The 18110-nt window shown below is 48.1% G+C and overlaps 1 protein-coding gene and 1 long non-coding RNA gene across 3 annotated transcripts in view; both read right to left on the minus strand.

Moving 5' to 3' along the window:
• Positions 1-2903: 2903 nt before the first annotated feature.
• LOC129500793 (uncharacterized) lies at positions 2904-9792 on the minus strand. Its single transcript, XR_008662602.1, has 3 exons — positions 8831-9792; positions 7028-7256; positions 2904-5983 (listed from the first exon to the last, which is right to left on the minus strand). It is a non-coding gene; the product is annotated as an uncharacterized LOC129500793 (long non-coding RNA).
• A 2412-nt stretch (positions 9793-12204) lies between these two features.
• Positions 12205-18110, minus strand: part of ENTREP1 (endosomal transmembrane epsin interactor 1) — a 64554-nt gene continuing 58648 nt past the window's right edge. For both annotated transcript variants that reach the window (XM_055311584.1, XM_055311585.1), the window contains exons 10-11: positions 16390-16682; positions 12205-13076 (exon numbers count right to left, since the gene is read on the minus strand). In XM_055311584.1, coding sequence (XP_055167559.1) covers positions 12870-13076; positions 16390-16682 — 500 coding nt within the window. In that variant the 3' untranslated portion in view covers positions 12205-12869. The remainder of the gene's footprint in view (positions 13077-16389; positions 16683-18110) is intronic.

Consider the following 18110-nt stretch of genomic DNA (forward strand, 5'->3'; position numbering starts at 1 on the left):
ACACATCTTTGACTCTTGTCTCTCTCTTCCACATCCAGGTAGCCCCAGAGTTCTGACAATCCTGTCTCCAAAGAACTTAGTACTCCAGATCAGGTGCTCAGGGCTGCCCTTCTCAATCATGCTAGGCGAGCCTGTATTTAAAATCCATATTTAGGGAGGGTGGCTCAGTGGTTGAGTGTCTGCCTTTGGCTCAGGGCGTGATCCCACGGTCCTGGGATCGAGTCCCACATCAGGCTCCCCACAGGGAGCCTGCTTCTCCCTCTGCCTCTCTCTCTTGGTGTCTCTCATGAATAAATAAATAAAATCTTTAAAAAATAAATTTTAAAAATCCATGTTTAATCTTTATACCTAAGCCATTTTTCTGATTACAAAAGGGCTGCATATTCCTGTGAGGTTTTTCAAAAAAATTTAGAAAAGTAGGAAAAGGGAAAGGGCAATCACAGATATTCTCAGTACCTAGAGAGAATCATGAACATTTTGCTGCATTTCCGTCCATTGTGCATTGTGTGCTGTGCTATAGTTCCTAGATCCTTTTTGTTTCTGTTTTACTTGACATTATATTGTAAACTCCTCCTCGTGTCATTCAGAATGCCTTTGAAGACATTCTTTACTGGCTACACATTGTTCTATCACACACACCATCTGAAAACTTTTTAACATAAGAAAATTTAACTCCTCTGTTTGCTGGGCATGAGGCTTCTTTCAATTTTTCCTCGCTGTTTTTCTATTGTACTGCGATCATTAATTTTTGTTTTATTTTTTAAGATTTATTTACTTATTCATGAGAGAGAGGCAGAAACACAGGCAGAGGGAGAAGCAGGCTCCCCATGGGGAGCCCGATGTGGGACTCGATCCCCGGACCCGGAATCACGACCTGAGCCAAAGGCGCTCAACCCTGAGCCACCCAGGCGTCCCATTATCTTTATTCTTAACTCCTACCCTGATAGTATTAGCAAAAACATCTCAACGAGGTGGGGGGGATCCGCATTTTCAGTTCTTTTGCACTGCAACCCATGCTGGATGGGGCCTGTGGGCTCTTTCCGGGGCTTTTTCCATCAAATCCAACCACCCAGCCTGGCATTGCAGGGTCTCTACAAGCCTGCTTCTAACTCTCATCCTGCCTCATCTCCTGCAGCTCCTCCCTGCTTCTGGAACCAACAGCCTTCAAAACACAGCCTCCCTGCCACTCCCCAGCAGGACTTCGTCCTCTGCCTGTAACGCCGGCCACCCCATTCCTGCCCATGCAGATCCCACACGGTCCTCCGCGGCCCTACCCCGCATGACTGGCTCGCTGCCCTGTGAGGCCTCCAGTACTTGTCACCCATGTTGCCCGGCAGGCCGTGCCATGTGGGCGGGCACTGCATCCGGCTTGCTCACTTCTCTACCCAGCATGCCCAGCATGGGGCCTGGCACACGGTATACAGCACACAGTGTGCTCAGAGTGGTCACCAGTTGGCTCCGTTGTGTTCAGTCAGCGACACCGCCTCTTGAGCTGCATCTGAATCTGACCGTGTCTCAGGACTTCTCCTGCGTCCTCCTTAGAACAAGCCACCACCGTTTCCACTCTGTGGGTAACTACAGCAGCCTCCTGCCCTGTGTTCTCTCTTCTCTCTTCCTCCTCCACCACCCAGCAGCCAGAATATTTCAGGAACACATGCCAAGACCACTCCGGCCCCAGGGCCTTTGCCCTTGCTGTGTTCTCTCCTAGTGGCCACGTGGCTCATCTCCTCTCAGTCAGGTCTCTGTTGAAATGTCACCTCAGCAGAGAGGATTTCTCTGAGCACATCTGATACAATGCAGCATGGCCTCGTCTGTTCATTCTGCTTGGAGGAGCAACACCTGTCACCTCCTGTCCTTTCATTGTGCTTTATTTCTCCTTATAGTTCTTATTACTGTTGCTGTTATTTTAGTCATTTCTTTATTATCTGGCTCCTCACACTCAAATATAAGCCCCAGTAGCACAAGGATGCCGTGTGTTTGGTCACTGCTCCATCCCAGGTCCCGGAGCTGCACCCAATATCTAGTTGTCATTGGTTAATATTTGCTGAGTGAATGATGCATCAATGAAGGTGAGCTTTTCTCTCTATCCCACAGGATGAGGAGAGGCTTAGATCTCCAGGGAGAGCAAGGAGTGGATTCTGGAGGAGGATCTCAGTCTAAGCAAAAACCCCAGGGGGGCCCTGGGTGGCTCAGTGGTTGAGCTTCTGCCTATGGCTCAGGTCATGATCCCAGGGTCCTGGGATTGAGGCCTGGATCGGGCTCCCAACAGGGAGCCTGCTTCTCCCTCTGCCAATGACTCTGCCTCTGTGTGTCTCTCATGAATAAATATAATATTTAAAGAAAAAATAATCCTGGGAGAAGTCCCATGGCAGAGCTAAAGTCTGAAGGCTTCCTATACACACAACAGTACTGTGGTGGTTTTAAAAACACATCCACATATTTTGGGGTACGCCTCCCTTCAATAGGTGCAGCTTACTTCCCCTCCTGAGGGTGCAGGCTGGACTTACTGGCTTCTAACAAACGGAAGTGGTGGAATGGCACCTCCAAGGTATGATACAAGAAGCCTGTGGCTTCCCTCTGAGGGGTCTCTGTGTAGTTTTCCTCCATTTCTCAGATCACACTCTGTGGGGGAAGCTGGCTACCATGCCGTGAGCATCCCCATGGACGGGTCTACACAGTAAGCAACTAAAGTCTCCAGGTGATAGCCAATGATGAATGGAAGCCTGTCCACAGTCACGTGAGTGGGCCTGGAAGCAGATCCTGTGGTCCCGGATGAGTCTGCCGCTCTGACTGCCTGACAGCAACCTCATGACCGACCCAAAGCCAGAACCATCCAGCCAAGCTGCTCCCAGGTTCCTGATGCTCAGTGCTTATGATGTAGTAACTATGTATTGTTTTTTTGTTTTTGTTTTTAAAGATTTATTTATTTATTCATTCAGAGAGAGAGAGAGGCAGGCAGAGACACAGGCAGAGGGAGAAGCAGGCCCCATGCAGGGAGCCCGATGCAGGACTCGATCCTGGGTCTCCAGAATCACGCCCTGGGCTGCAGGTGGCGCTAAACTGCTGCGCCACTGGGGCTGCCCTACTATGTACTGTTTGAGGGTCATTTGTTCCACAGCAAGAGATGACTGATACAGTCCGTCAGTGTGCTTTGCTCAGTCCCATGCCATAGGTAATGCTGCATCACTGGTGGCTGTGAGACCAGTTCCTAAACTGGCTGCTGTTGGAGCAGGTGGGAAGAGCACATGGCCAGTCCCTTCTGGGCACCAACAATGTGGTTGGTGTGTGTAGTGAGATATAGGCTTCTGGGCTGGACTCGGCGAGATTTAATCTCACCGACTGTGTGATCCGAAGCAAGTATTTTAACATTTCAGAAACTCCTTTTAATCACTTATAAAATGGTAACAGTAAAGCAATCAGGCATGTGGTAAAGATTACAGAGATTAATTCCGCCCGCTGCTCAGCACAACCTCTGCATACCTCTACAGCTCATTCTCTTTGCCATTCTTTTTTCTTGCTACTCACGTGGCAAGTCTTCCCTGACTACTAACTCATCTCAAAATTCCAACTACAAAAATCATTCATGAATCTCAAGCCTTATTTTTATTTTTTTATTATTTACTTATTTTTTTAGAGAGGGAGGTGGGGGAGGGGCAGAGGAAGAGAGAGAATCTTTTAAAAAAATAAGATTTCGGGATCCCTGGGTGGCGCAGCGGTTTGGCGCCTGCCTTTGGCCCAGGGCGCGATCCTGGAGACCCCGGATCGAATCCCACGTCGGGCTCCCGGTGCATGGAGCCTGCTTCTCCCTCTGCCTGTGTCTCTGCCTCTCTCTCTCTGTGTGACTATCATAAATAAATAAAAATTTAAAAAAATAAATAAAAATAAATAAGATTTCATTTACTTATTTGTGAGAGAGAGAATAGAGGGAGAGGGAGAAGCAAACCCCATGGAGCAGGGAGCCCAATGTGAGACTTGATCCCAGAACCCTGGGATCATGACCGCTGAGCTGAAGGCAGATGTTGATAAGATGCCCACCCACTGAGCCACTCTGGTGTCCCTCAAGCCTTATTTTTAATCAGGTGGATTTACTGTGACGGTAGTAAAATTCAAGTGTGATGGCCCCTCACTTACATGTACCCCTTTCAAGGCCTTGTACCTAGTTTCATATTCTTAATTTTGTATTCTTTTCCCTTAAGAGAGGTCTCTAATCACAATAAAAATATATCACACTCTATAGAATGCAAGTAAAGTAGTAAATAAGAAAAATCAGGGGTGCCTGGGTGGCTCAGTTGGTGGGCATCTGCCTTCAGCTCCAGTCATGGTCTGAGGATCCTGAGATGGAGCCCCGCATCAGGATCCCCACTCAGTGGGGAGTCTGCTTCTCCCTCTCCCTCTGTCTCTCCCCTTGCTTGTGCTCTCTCTCTCTCCCAAATAAATCAATAAAAATCTTTAAAAGAAAAATCATTGTACTAAATACATTTATCAATAAAAATAATAAAATGAATTCAATTTCCAGCTCAAAGCACTTTAAAAAGAACAAAGTAAGCCAAAAGAAAGCATAAAAAATAATGATAAAAGCAGAAATAAATGAGAGAATAGAGAAATAGACGTAACTAACAAGCAAAATTCTGTTTTTTAAAAAAGTTAACAAACTTAACAAATCATTAGCTAACTTGATCAAGATAAATAGGAGAGAACACAAACACCACAAAATAAAAGATGTCAAGAGGGAAATAACTATTGCAGCAGAAGGAAAGTTTACAATTGTAAGAGACAACTTCACAAGACTTCTTTGCAAATAAATCTGGAAAAACATGTCAAATGGATGATTTCCAAGGAAAATTAAAATTACCCAAATTGACCACCATTAGAGTTAGAAAATTGAAATGGACCAATTCCATTTAAGAAATGGAGAAATTTATTAAGGAAACAGAAGCACCAGACTTTCCACAACAAAATCTACCACACCTTCAAAGATCAGATAATTCAATGCTCTTAAAATATTCCACAGCATTGAAAAGGAAGGAAAGCTTCTTGTTCTATGACACAAATATAACACTGATAGCTAAACAAGAAGCAATACAGATAAATATATAGACCAGTATCATTCATAAGTATCCCTGTAAAATTTCTAAATGTTAGCAACAATGAGTCTAACATCACATTAAGAAAATAATATATCAAGAATAAGTGGTATTTGTTCAAGAATGCAGTGTTGGGTCACTTTTACAAATCCATTAAAACCACAGTCCACATTAATAAACCTATGGCCAAAAAAATCATGATTATCTCCATAAATGCTGAGGATAATTCAATACCTCTTCACAGAAGAAGAAAAAGAAGAAAAAACACTCAAGAACTTAGAGAACTTGTGGTATTTTCTTAACATGATGGAATCATCCTAAAGCTAATATTTAATAGGAAAGCATTGGAGGCATTACCTTTAAGATCAGGAACAAAGCAAGGATGTTCACTAATCTCCACTACTCTTTGACACTGTACTAGAGATACAGGCCAGTGCAATTAGACAAGGGAAATCAAGTTGAACCATAAGAACAAGTGAAGTGCGAAGGTTTTCTTATGAAGATTACCTGAACTGAGTTAATTTGACAGCTCTTAAAGGGCTCCCAATAATGTTGGTCATTATTACCATTTTTAAGTGATACATCGGCGTTAATGTTACAGTCACTTAAGAGTTCCTGCGACTTGTTTCCTTTACCTTCTCAGAGTTCCATGCTGTGGCAGTCCAGGGAAAAATAAGCTGTCTGTGATGACAGAAGGCAGAAGACATAGGTCAAGGTCTTGTATTTTGGCATTTTCAGGTTCTGTGATATTCAGCAAATGAACTAACCTCTCTGGATGGTGGGTTCCTCATTTATAAAATAAAGAGGCAAGCCTCTGTCCTTGACACCTCTGATATTGTGGTTTATGATTTATTGTTGAAAACCCACTTGCCTCCACCAAGCAGTGGGAGAAACAGCTCCTGTCAAAAGCAAAAATAATTCCAGCACCTCTACTTGCTTGGATCCTTTCCTGCCAGATATGTGTCCCCACTCTCACTATAAAATGCTCCCTTAGCTCCTTCTGAATTTATGTTCAGTATCTAAAGACGCTGGAAAATCTCCATACACCTGGGACCTACAGCCACTTTTTCAGAGAGAAAAGAACTATGATTCACCCAGAACTTTGGCCCTAGCTCTCTTGTTAGGGCAAAACACAAAAGATCTTGCCGGTTATTGGAATGAAAAGAAGATTCGTACCAAGACAATGACATGCCTGAGGCCAGGGACACAGTGTGGCAAGAGGCTCTCACTCAGAAAAGGAACCCATCAGATTCTGACAAAGACTCTGTCCTTGGCCAAACTTGAATTGGCTCCTCTGAGTCCTCTTTCTGAGGACTCAGGCTCCAACCTTTCCGACCAGGCTCCAACCTTGAGCTCTGTCCTTGGCCTGCTCGGTCTTTTTTTTTTTTTTTTTTTTAAGATTTATTTATTTATTTATTCATGATAGACAAAGAGAGAGAGGCAGAGACACAGGCAGAAGGAGAAGCAGGCTCCACGCCGGGAGCCTGACGCAAGACTTGATGCTGGGACCCCAGGATCATGCCCTGGGCCAAAGGCAGGCACCAAACTGCTGAGCCACCCGGGGATCCCCGTCGGTCTGGTTTTAACAGGAATCCTGCGGGGTCTGTTGAGCCGAAATCCTACCCACCTTCGGGATCTGATCACTCTGGCCTGCCTGCAGAAGAGTCCTATTGAGTTGGTCTAGCAAGCAACTCCCACCCCTGCCCTTATGTCTCCTCTTGTCATCTTCCAGCCACTGACCCATATCCCTGCAGTCTACTGCATTTCTTCTTGACATCTTCCCTACCAACCTCATCAGGTGTCACAAATACTGTTGACCACCTGATGCCACAAGCCCAGGGCTGCTGAGCATCACCCTGAGGCATCCCCTGCCAGGACTGTTTCACAATCTAGGATGAAGGAAGGATCCCTTCAAACCATTCTGATAGATCAGGCCCCAGCACCTTTGGTCTTCCACGTTGCCCAGAAAAGAGAATCCAGCTCATCCTGCCCCTTGAGGCCGGGGAACGGTTCAGCAGCAGCCAAGAGAAATGTCACTTTGCACTTAGTATTCATCTACTTCTCTGGTCTGACCCCCTCTCCCGCTCAGCAGTCCTTCCTCAGCACCTGGCGGGCTGCCTGTACTCTGTGGCTCAGTCAACACCTGCTGAATGAGTGTGGGGATGAAGGCTCCTGCGGAGAGAGAAAAATGCAGGAAACATGGTGCTCTCTGGCCCCAGACTTGGCTTCCCTTGCAGCAGCTCCACATAAACAAAGATGCCCTTGTCAGAGCCTCTCCCTCACCCCCCCTGCTTTATTCTGCATCCTCCTGTTTGGGTGGTGGGGGGGTGGGGCGGGATGGAGATGCACTCCTTTGTTCTGTTTCCCCGAAATTGCTGGGTGGAGACCAGAGCTACCTCCTTTCTCTGCCAGTTCTCCCAATCCCTGGGGGACCTGCCAAAGCCCTTCTGTGCCCGGGGCTGCCTCTGCTCTCAAGTACCCTCAGAGACACGTGGGTGCAGAGGGAAGGGGTCTGCCTGTCTTCCCAACTCCCAGGCTTCTTTGGTGTCCCCAGGACGGAGCACCCAGAACGGACTCAAGCCCGAAATGACCCCAGGAAACCAGGTCTAGAGTCGGAACCCACACACACACTGCTCAGAGTTGGGGCCACAGACCCGAGGCCGAGGACCCTTTGTTCCTGGTCCCTGAGGAGAGCAAGCTCTGGAAATGCAGCCTGCTGGTGTGAGATGCTGGGGGGGGGGGGGGCAGGCTGTGCCTGGGTGGGGGTGGGACCTGTGAGAAACCCCTGTACTTTCTGTCCAAGTTTGCTGTAAACCTCAAACTGCTCTAAAAAATAAAGCTTTTTTAATACAAGGGGTTGGGGTTGCATTTTGTATGTCTTTTTTTTTTAAGGGAAATTTTTTAAAAAGATTTTATTTATTAGAGACAGAGAGAGAGAGAGAGAGAGAGAGGCAGAGACACAGGCAGAGGGAGAAGCAGGCTTCACGCAAGGAGCCCGATGTGGGACTGGATCCCGGATCTCCAGGATCATGCCCTGGGCTGAAGACAGCGCTAAACTCCTGAGCCACCTGGGCTGCCCAGTATGTCTTTTTTATTTTTTTATTATTACTATTATTTCATTTTCCTGGTAAATCAGTGCTATGGACTGAATGCTTATGTCCCGCAAAAATCCATATGTCGAGGGGACGCTAGGGTGGCTCAGTGGTTGAGCACCTGCTTTTGGCTCCAGGTTATGATCCCGGGGTCCTGGGATTGAGTCCCCGCAGGGAGCCTGCTTCTCCCTCTGCCTGTGTCTCTGCCTCTCTCTCTCTTTCTCTCTGTCTCTCATGAATAAATAAATAAAATATTTTTTAAAAAAATAAAAATAAAAAAAAAATCCATCTGTTGCAGCCCTAAGCCCCAGGGGGAGGGTCTCCGGAGGTGGAGCCTTTGGCAGATAACTGAGTTTTTGTGAGGTCATGAGGGTGGAGCCCCCATGATTGAATCAGTGTCCCTAGAAGGGGACGAGACCAGAGTCTCTCTCTGTCCCCAGTAAAACACAGCAAGAAGGCACCATGGGCAAGCCAGGAAGGTGGATGTTCTCACCAGACACAGACTGTGCCGCCACCTTGATCCTGGACTTTTCCAGGCTCCCAGAACTGTGAGAAATTAAGTTTCTGGTGCTTGAGCCCACCCAATCTCTGGTATGATGCTATAACTGTCCTAAGCCGACTAACACCATTTTCCATCAATTTATTCTAATTTACCAAAGCTTCGGTCCATGACAGGTTGGAGGGTCCATGACAGGTTGGATGGAGAGTCCTTCATCCCAGGTAGTGTGGGAAGCTCTGACCTGTACCATAAGCCCGGGTCCAGGAGCCGGAGTGCTGGGCTCCTGCTGCTGCTCCACTCTTGGCTCTGGGCCCCGGCTTCATCGTCTGCAAAGTGAGGGTGTACAGTGATTGGACCCAGCCAATGTGGCTGTTCAGCACGTTTGCTTCTTTTTCTGAATACGAGGGGCTATGGACACCTCTCTCTCCAGTCTCACCATTGGGCAGGGTGTTCCAAGGAAAGCAGGTCTTTGAAGAAATTCTGGCAGCCAGACACCAACACTCACTGACATGTCTGCACAAAACAGTCTGTAAGCCTGGAAGAGTCCCACGTGGTCCTCAGACACTCGGACACACAGCTCGTGTGAAAGGGTGAGGCAGACATGACACCATTACGAAGGAGCAGCCGTGTCCTGATCCATCCCTTGACAATCTCAGCTTCCTCCTCCCCACTGAGGCAGAGGCAATGGTGATGGTACTGCCCAGCCACAGACCTTGAACTTCCCCAGTGAAAACTTCTTTCAAAAATCCCTAATTAATCAGCCCTCTGGTGTAATCTTGATAACCACATTTGAGATGCTTTGACAATGGGATGACTGGGTGACGGGCACTTGATGGGATGAGCACTGGGTGCTATACTATATGTTGGCAAAAAAAAATATATATATATATAATTATATATATATAAAATATATATAAAAATTTTAAAAATGAGATGCTTTGTCACTACCTCTGGACTGTGGATTCTGAAGGGACTCCCAGATGCAAATGGGCTGCCCTCCCTGCATATATTCAGTTATGTATGAATATGTATACCACATGAAAATGCTTAAGTATTTCAAAGTATACCCAAACTAACAGGGAGATGAATTGTATAACCTCTAATTCCCTCCCAGGGCAAAAACAACAACAGCAACAACAATATATATATATATATATATATATATATATATATATAATATAAATATTATAAATATATATAAATATAATGTATATAAATATAATATATGTAAATTATAAATGTATGTATATATAATTTCTATTAAAATTATATTGCAATTTTTTTTTACTTTAATATTCCTATAGTCTGAGAAGAAAGATGGAAGTCAGTTTTCTGACTTCATCAATACCTTCAGATCTTGGAAATACACGGGACATTCCCAGGTGGCAAGATCAAGTCTTCAAAGCAGAGACAGGTCCCCACATTCTTTTTTTTTTTTAATAATAAATTTATTTTTTATTGGTGTTCAATTTGCCAACATACAGAATAACACCCAGTGCTCATCCCGTCAAGTGCCCCCCTCGGTGCCCGTCACCCATTCACCCCCACCCCCTGCCCTCCTCCCCTTCCACCACCCCTAGTTCGTTTCCCAGAGTTAGGAGTCTTTATGTTCTGTCTCCCTTTCTGATATTTCCTACCCATTTCTTCTCCCTTCCCTTCTATTCCCTTTCACTATTATTTATATTCCCCAAATGAATGAGAACATACACTGTTTGTCCTTCTCCGATTGACTTACTTCACTCAGCATAATACCCTCCAGTTCCATCCACGTTGAAGCAAATGGTGGGTATTTGTCGTTTCTAATGGCTGAGTTATATTCCATTGTATACATAGACCACAGCTTCTTTATCCATTCACCTTTCAATGGACACCGAGGCTCCTTCCACAGTTTGGCTATTGTGGACATTGCTGCTATAAACATCCGGGTGCAGGTGTCCCGGCATTTCATTGCATCTGAATCTTTGAGGTCCCCACATTCTCCTGCTGTGTGGCAAGTGATGCCCTCAGTCTATGTCCCCCTTTCCTCTTCTGGTGGGTGCTGGCAAAGTCCCTTTCCTCTGAATGGCCCAGCCCATCTCTGGGACTGAGGCTCGTAGTGGCGGTTGGAGGTAGTGGTCCAGGCTCCAGAAGGGGGAGTGGAGGGATGCGGCTAACCCACTGCCCTCCCAGAATGGGAAAAATCATAAACTTAGAGAGCTGAGAAAGCCCAGGTTATAGGAGCCACACCTGGAGACCACAGGCTGGGGGGGAGGGGCAGGAGGACGGCACCTAGGTGGCGCTATTTTCTATCTGAGAGCCTGTGTTAGGCAGGGGCTAGTAGCACAGTGGAGCCCCCACCGCCCCCTCGAAGTGGCCAGGCCCGGGGAGCAGCTACGATGCTCACAGCTAGGGCTTCTGGAGCAATCAAGAGATGGCTCAATTGCACAGAGAAGTCAGTGTCTGCGGGTGGGTGGATGAGAACAGAGCAAGTGCCATGGGGAAGCCCCCACCAACCCCCTCTACTGACAACAGCCCCCGAAAAGCCAATCAGTCCCCTCAGCTCTCCCTGGCTTCCAGCTCTGCCTCCACAGCCATGTCTTACCTCCAGCCCCCACCCCCCCAACGCCTCCAAACTGTCTTTCCCTCCTCGATTACTCGGTCCCCAGGCCCCTCCACACTTCCCACTGTGGCCTGGCCTGTTGGTTTGCAGCGCCCAGGGCAGTCTGGGCTCCCGTTAGCCATGGGAGAAGCCTTACCCAGCACCTCGTCAGAGAAACAGGAAACACCCAAGTGCTGCTTACCTGGGAGGCGGAGACCTGCAGAGTGGCTTCTGGAGATGGGCTGCTTGGGTGCGCCTGGGATCTACAGCACTGAACGTTGGAGCCACCTTGGGCCAGGGACTCAGCCTCCTCTTCCTCGTCTGTAAAACAGGCACAGTAAGAGCGCTCACCTCTTAGGCTGCTGGGCGGTGACCCGAGAGTGTGGGAAGCCACTAACACAGTACCTAGAACACAGGGGGTGCCCAGCGAGGCCGGCACTCCCTCATGTCACAGCCTGCACCCCAACCTATTCTCCAGGGGCCCATGATCTCTTGAAATGCAAATTAGATCTGTGACTCCTATTGAAAACTCTTCCGTGTTATCTCACTGTTAGCAGAAAATCCCGCCTGAGGCTCTCCCCTCCACTCCCCTCGATCTGGTCCCACTGGCCTCTGGTGCCGAGGGCCCTTGCATTGGCTCTTCCATCCTCCTGGAACACCCTTCCTGCCCCTCAAAGGCAAGCCCAGCTCAAACCTCATCTCCTCAAAGAAGACTTCTCTATCCCCCAGTCTGTAGTCCCCGGGAGAAGGCAGCCCCACATAGCTTCTCAGCTAAGACCTGGCTGAACAAAGAGAAGGTTGCATTGTTATGGGGGCGGGAGGGGTGCTTTGCAGGTGAAACTGGCCTGGTGGCCTGCTGGCACTGAGCAGCTGCCCCACTGCCTCAAGTTCTCAAACCCTCCTAAGGAAAGGCCTGGCCACTTGCGAACACACAAATATGGTACAGCGAGCCCAGAGGTCCAAAGTACACATTTTTATTCTCGGTGGGGACTTAGCCATCTCTAGTTTTGCAAGCAGGAATAAATGGAATCCACAAGAACCTCTCCCTCAACATCTTTCATTACTATTTATCACTGACCGAGTTTCCCATTTTTCCTAAAGAGACTGTGACTTGGGGGTGCCCTAAAACGAAGCTTGACAAGTGCAGCACATGGGGGTTAGTCATCCTGCGTCTGTGCCCACTGCTCCCTGGCTGAGACACCAAAGGCTGCGGAGGCTCTGAGTAGCGGCCCAGCAGTTCTGTCCTTCACTAAGGGAGGAACTCAGGTCAGCCCAACAGCCACGGGGAGGGAGGCAGGCAAAGAATCTTTAACCCAGTTTCTGTCCACGGGACCTGGGCACTTGGCCGAGGCTGGAAGGATGCTGCCTCCACCGCTTCCAGCACATCCAACAGCCAGATGGGCCTGCAAGAACCTGCTTATCCACCCCTGTATGTCCTCAGTCAGCAGAACACGGGAACAAATGTCCTCTGGAGTGCCCCCCTTCTGAGAGGGCGTGTGCACTCCCAGCCAGGGCGCTCCAAGGTCAGGAGCAATCATCCTGCTGCCATCGGGGTCCATCTTCCTTCCTGCTCCCCACTCAGGCCGACGGGGAAAGGGGTGCCTGGCCCCCCAGGTTCACAGGACGGTCTCCCGGATGACACCGATGAGGCTGTGGGGCCGCTCAGCCTCCGCCGCTCGCCGGGGCCTCCTCTCGGCTCGGGGCCTCCCCGCAGGGACGAAGGTGCTGAGGTCTCCGCAGCTCCGCAGGTGCAAGAGGCCAGGTTGTCTCCGCGATGGTGGCACATGGGCCCGGGAAGTGCTGTGTTGCAACGGGGCCATGATCTTGGGGAGAATAAGTGGGGGAGAGAGACGTCAGGCTCCACCAGATGCGGCCCTCCAACCTGCCTCCTTGATCAGCCATGCACTGCTTATCTTAGTTGCTTTTGGAAAAGATCATAGGGTGTTTTCCCAAAGTGGAAGGCACTTGGAGTTCCAGAGATACTTTCAACAGACTCCCACTTGCCTAACATTCCTACGAAATTCCCCAAATGTTCAGCTGCCGACCTGCCTCACTTCACATCCCTGATTCATCCGTTGCAGGTTCTTGCTTTACATTTAACATTCTTCTCATCATTTTTATCCAATTTCCCTGGGGTCTGAGACAGTGGTTCTCACCAGGGTCGCCGGTTTCTGGAGAGGAGGGGAGTGGGTAGTGTGGATTCCCGACTCCCCCACAGCAACTGGGATGCAGCATCTCTAGTTCTAGTGAGTACCCAGGTGATATGGAAGTTCTTGAAAAGTTGATACCCACGGATCTGGCATTGTGACCTGCTAGTGAGTTTATAAAATGTCAACCCCAAAGCCAGTGATGCTTCTGATTGACCAGATAACCCTTCAATTAAATAATATAATAATAATAATAATAATATAATAATAATAAAAGCTAGGCCAATTTATTTGTACAAATGCTTAAGAATGGTTCCACTGTAAGATCTGTTTTACAACGTAGCACATACGTAACTTTAAATATGTATACAATATCACTTACTTTGGAAAATGGCAAACATAGGGAAACTCTTCATCCATCTGAGACTGAGCAGGGGAGATCTGTCCAGTATGTACAATTACCAGGAGTTGCCTAGTCATGACTATAGGACCTACGATACTGTTATCACCTTGAGAAAACCCAGGCACTTCATTTCCACCTAAGGTCACAGAGCAGTCCCTGGGATGCCTTCTGGTTTAGTTTGCACCATTCGGAGATTTTAAAGTCATTAGAAGTTTAATCCCTCCAAAAGATGGGACATTAGATTTTGCTATCACACTGTTATTATATTTGTCTTTAAAGCCCTGTCCTTTTTTCTTCATTAAGAAAACTCCAACGTACACAGATGTCAACTGTTGCTACACATAAGTTAAGGCAAGTGGTTTTGAAACAAATAAACATTTCAACGAATTGAAAACCTATTCAAGTAATACTAGAAAAAATGAAAATGTGCAAAGCTGGGTAGAGTCAGAAATAAAAGCTCTCCTTTTACTTGTCCCTACCTCCTTGTGTCTGGAGGTGGGTTGGGGAAGTGGTACTAGGATGCCTCCTCACTGGGATCAGCTCCTGGGAGGCGCCAGCACATGGCCCAGAGTCCACTGCAATAGTCCCAACACATGAACTTTCATCCAGACTTGGCACAAAGACCCAGCAAACATCTGTAGTGAGAGCATCTGATGAGCTGTAAGTGCTTGTTCATTTTCCCCAAAGCTATTTTCCAGGGAAGACTGTGCAGAAGATCCAGACCAAAGGTTTGGCCAATACTGACTCTTACCTCACTAGAGCTTGGCAGCCTTCCAGGAGTGGCTCCAAGTACTTGCTCTGTGTATTGGGCTATTGGGGATGGACAGAGGGAAGGAGGCTGGGAATGACTTCTGGCACAGACCAGGGTTATCAGGAGATAAATGTCTCCCCTGCACAGATACTGCCCGCAGCCTGACCCTAGACCACCAGCTGACCACTCTATTAGAAAGCAGACAAGAGGGTCCTCGGTTCATGTAGCTCCTCATGCCAGTAGTCACATTGCTCTTCTGCTTCCCTGAGGGGCTGGGAGAGAAACTGGCTTCTGGCTTCTGTAAGAAGAGGCCAGCAGTAGCAAGTGAGAAGGGGTTTATTCAATCTGTCTTAACTCACCTAGGACTCCACTGCCCAATGTATGTGTTGGTCACTTACTGCACACAGGCACAGGCAGCTAATGTCCATGAGCTGCTGTGCCCTGATGTCTACAGCTCTGGGCCACCCCACATTCAAGGGGCAACAAAGCAAATGCCTAAAAAGTAACAGCTTTTTTTTTTTTTTAAGATTTATTTATTTATAGAGAGCTCAAGGGAAGGGGCACAGGGAGAGGGAGAGAGAGAATCTCAAGCAGACTCCCTGCTGAGTGTGGAGCCACACGCAGGACTTGATCCTAGGATTGCGAGACCATGACCTGAGCCAAAGTCAACAGTTGGATGCTTAACCCACTGCACCACCCTGGAGCTCCAGGTAACAGCTTTTAAAAGAAGTGGGTAATTAAAGCTGTGACCCACCCCTCGTTCTCATCAGAAAGAAATCCCATTCATTCAGAGGTATAGGTGTTTAGACCACCTAGTCCAACACTTCATTTTAAAAATGAGAAAACTGGGGCGCCTGGGTGGCTCAGTTGGTTGGGCATCTGCCTTCAGCTCAGGTCACAATCTCAGGGTCCTGGGATTGAGCTCCATGTCAGGCTCCCCACTGGGTGAAGTCTGCTTCTCCCTTTCCCTCTGATCCTACCCCTGGTTCTTGCTTTCTCTCTTAAATAAATAATAAAATCTTTAAAATATAAATAGATAAATAAATAAAAATAAAAATGAGAAAACTGGGGCACCTGGGTGGCAAACCAAAGCATCTGCCTTTGGTTCAGGTCATGATCTCAGGATCCTGGGATCAAGTCCTGCATGGGGTCCCTGCTCATCAGAGAGGCCGCTTCTCCTTCTCCCTCTGCTCCTCTCCATTGCCTGTGTACATGTGTGCGTGCTCTGTCTCAAATAAATAAAATCTTTTAAAAATAAATAAATAAAAATGAGAAGACTGACACCCAAATGGATTATGCCCAATTTTATCTTTCTACTGGGTGGTCTCAGATTAGGGAATTGTGCTTTTTTAATCTATAATCTATAGAGAAAAGATATTTATTCCTTTAAGTCCTATCAGCTTAGGTATCTTGTCAACATCTTGTGGGAGTATCGAAGAGTTCCCAGAATCCTGCCAATATTAAAATTCATGTTGGTCCATCACTGCCAAAGGGCTGGACACCATGCCCTATCCAGGGAAACCCAACTCAGCAAGTCGAGCACTGAACATGCCCCGCACTGCCCGGACCCCATGCTTTCCTTTCCCAAGGATGCTTCCACATCCCGGGGAAATCAGTTTCTCTCCCTGGGCCAAGAAACTTATGGAAAACTCATCATGTCTGAAAAGAACATGCTCCAGCTTCCTCTTTCTCCCTCCCTAGACCTCCTCACCCCAATTTCCTTGACACCATGACCATGAACTTACTGTGACTTCCGACAGGAAATCAGAGAAGCCATTTCAGCTGCTATGGAAACAAGTGATCTGACTTGTGCCCAAGACTCGTGATAAAACTACCTGTTCTAGGAAGCTGGCACTTGTGATGGCCTCCTCCATGTGCTCCTCGTCAGACTTCAGAACAGATTTAATGTTTTCCACGAGCTCATGGATGTCTGGGGTCATACTGCAGGAGGACTGCTCCAGGAACCTCGCCACCAGCAGCTTTGTGTCCATGTAGGACTTGTAATCGATCAGGGACCGTGGCCGGCATCGCGAAGCTCTGCACCTCAACCCCCTCCTCAGGGTCACCGTGGCCAGATCTGGTCTCCCCTCGGTCTGCGTTGCAGCTTCACAGCTGAGCACGGGGACAGCTGTGGGTGGGAACAAACAACATGTGCCTGTTGGCCACGCCCCTGTAAGCCCAGCAATGGGCCACTGAACTGGGCGTGGAAAGCATGTTGCAAATGCCAACAACCATGCACATCTTGCTTTTCATCTTGCAGAAGGAAAGGGGGAAAACAAAAACAGAACACAACACTTCAGGGAAGCTTCTTCCCTGAAGTTCCAATAGAACGTGTCCCCAGAACATTTTATGGTGCCACATAAAACACAACCACCAAGGGAGAGACAGATGATAAGGAAAAGCATCCAGGGTGGAGCCTGAGACAGAGCAAGAGTTCCATGGGGTGATGGCTGATATGTGGGGATGGACGGGCAAGCAGAAAAAAAGATGGTTGACCGGATGAGAGAATGCTCCAAGGGGGAAGGATGAAGGAACCACTTAAAGAGAGAGATTGAGGAGAGACAAGACTGTGGGATGAGTGGAGTGCTCTGCTCCTTTTGACTGTACCTTTGTCCTACACATCCTCAGGGCCTGGTGCTGGCTTATCCACGCTCACACCATGGCTGTGAGGTAGCTCTAGGGCTACTACAGAAAGAAAAATTGAAGTGCGGAAGAATCAATCACGTCATTCCAGAAGTCAGCGGCCTGGGAAATCCCCCGCAGGCTCTCATTTCCACACTACCTACATCGGAAGGGTTTAAGGACCAGCAGAACATTGCTGCGCCATCAGGTGGGTGAAGGGGAATGCAGGCCTGGTCTCTGTGTTCATAAGCCAGCCAGCAGCCTTCAGTGTACACGAGCCTGGAGATTTCTGTGAAGGCCTGGCGATCAGGAATTTGGTATTCAAGGAAGCAGAGGGTGGGAGAACAAGTGGAGTAAGAGGGGGCACTCCTTTTCCTCAGGAGAAAGGCAGGCTCTAATAAACCGAGGTTAGTGGCCATCCTCCAGGCTGCCATGTGCCTGTCAGAGAGAGCCAGAGTTTTCCAGGAAAGCTCCCTACAGACACTCATGTGTGAGGATAGTCAGGGACTACATTTAGTCACTGGAAGGCAATCTGGTCCGTTCTACAGTGGAGGACTCCAACAGGTAAACACATGTCTCCTCCCCCTTGCAGGACCACAAATTAGGAGAGGATTCTAGAAGGATCTCACTAAGCTGTGCAGACAGCCAAGTTCCTGTTGAAGCTGGCAGGTGGCCAGCGTGAGTCCTCAACTTGCCAGGTAGGTTAGAGACCTGCAGTGAATCAGGCCTAGGGAGCTGAGGGGCCAGGTTGCTGGCCTTTGGGTTTGCAGAGGCACGCGGTCGGTCCCAGGTGGTGGGACTCTTCCCTGCTCAGAAGACAGGAGGAGTTGTTCTCTCTGGCTCCTACTTGGTCAGTCCAGAGCTGTGGCAAACAACACAGGCTGTCAGAAGCACAGAGCCAAGACTGGGAGGGGGTGACACGGGGCCCCAGAGA

Source organism: Nyctereutes procyonoides, unplaced genomic scaffold (assembly GCF_905146905.1).
Source record: "Nyctereutes procyonoides isolate TBG_1078 unplaced genomic scaffold, NYPRO_anot_genome, whole genome shotgun sequence".
Lineage (NCBI taxonomy): Eukaryota > Metazoa > Chordata > Mammalia > Carnivora > Canidae > Nyctereutes > Nyctereutes procyonoides.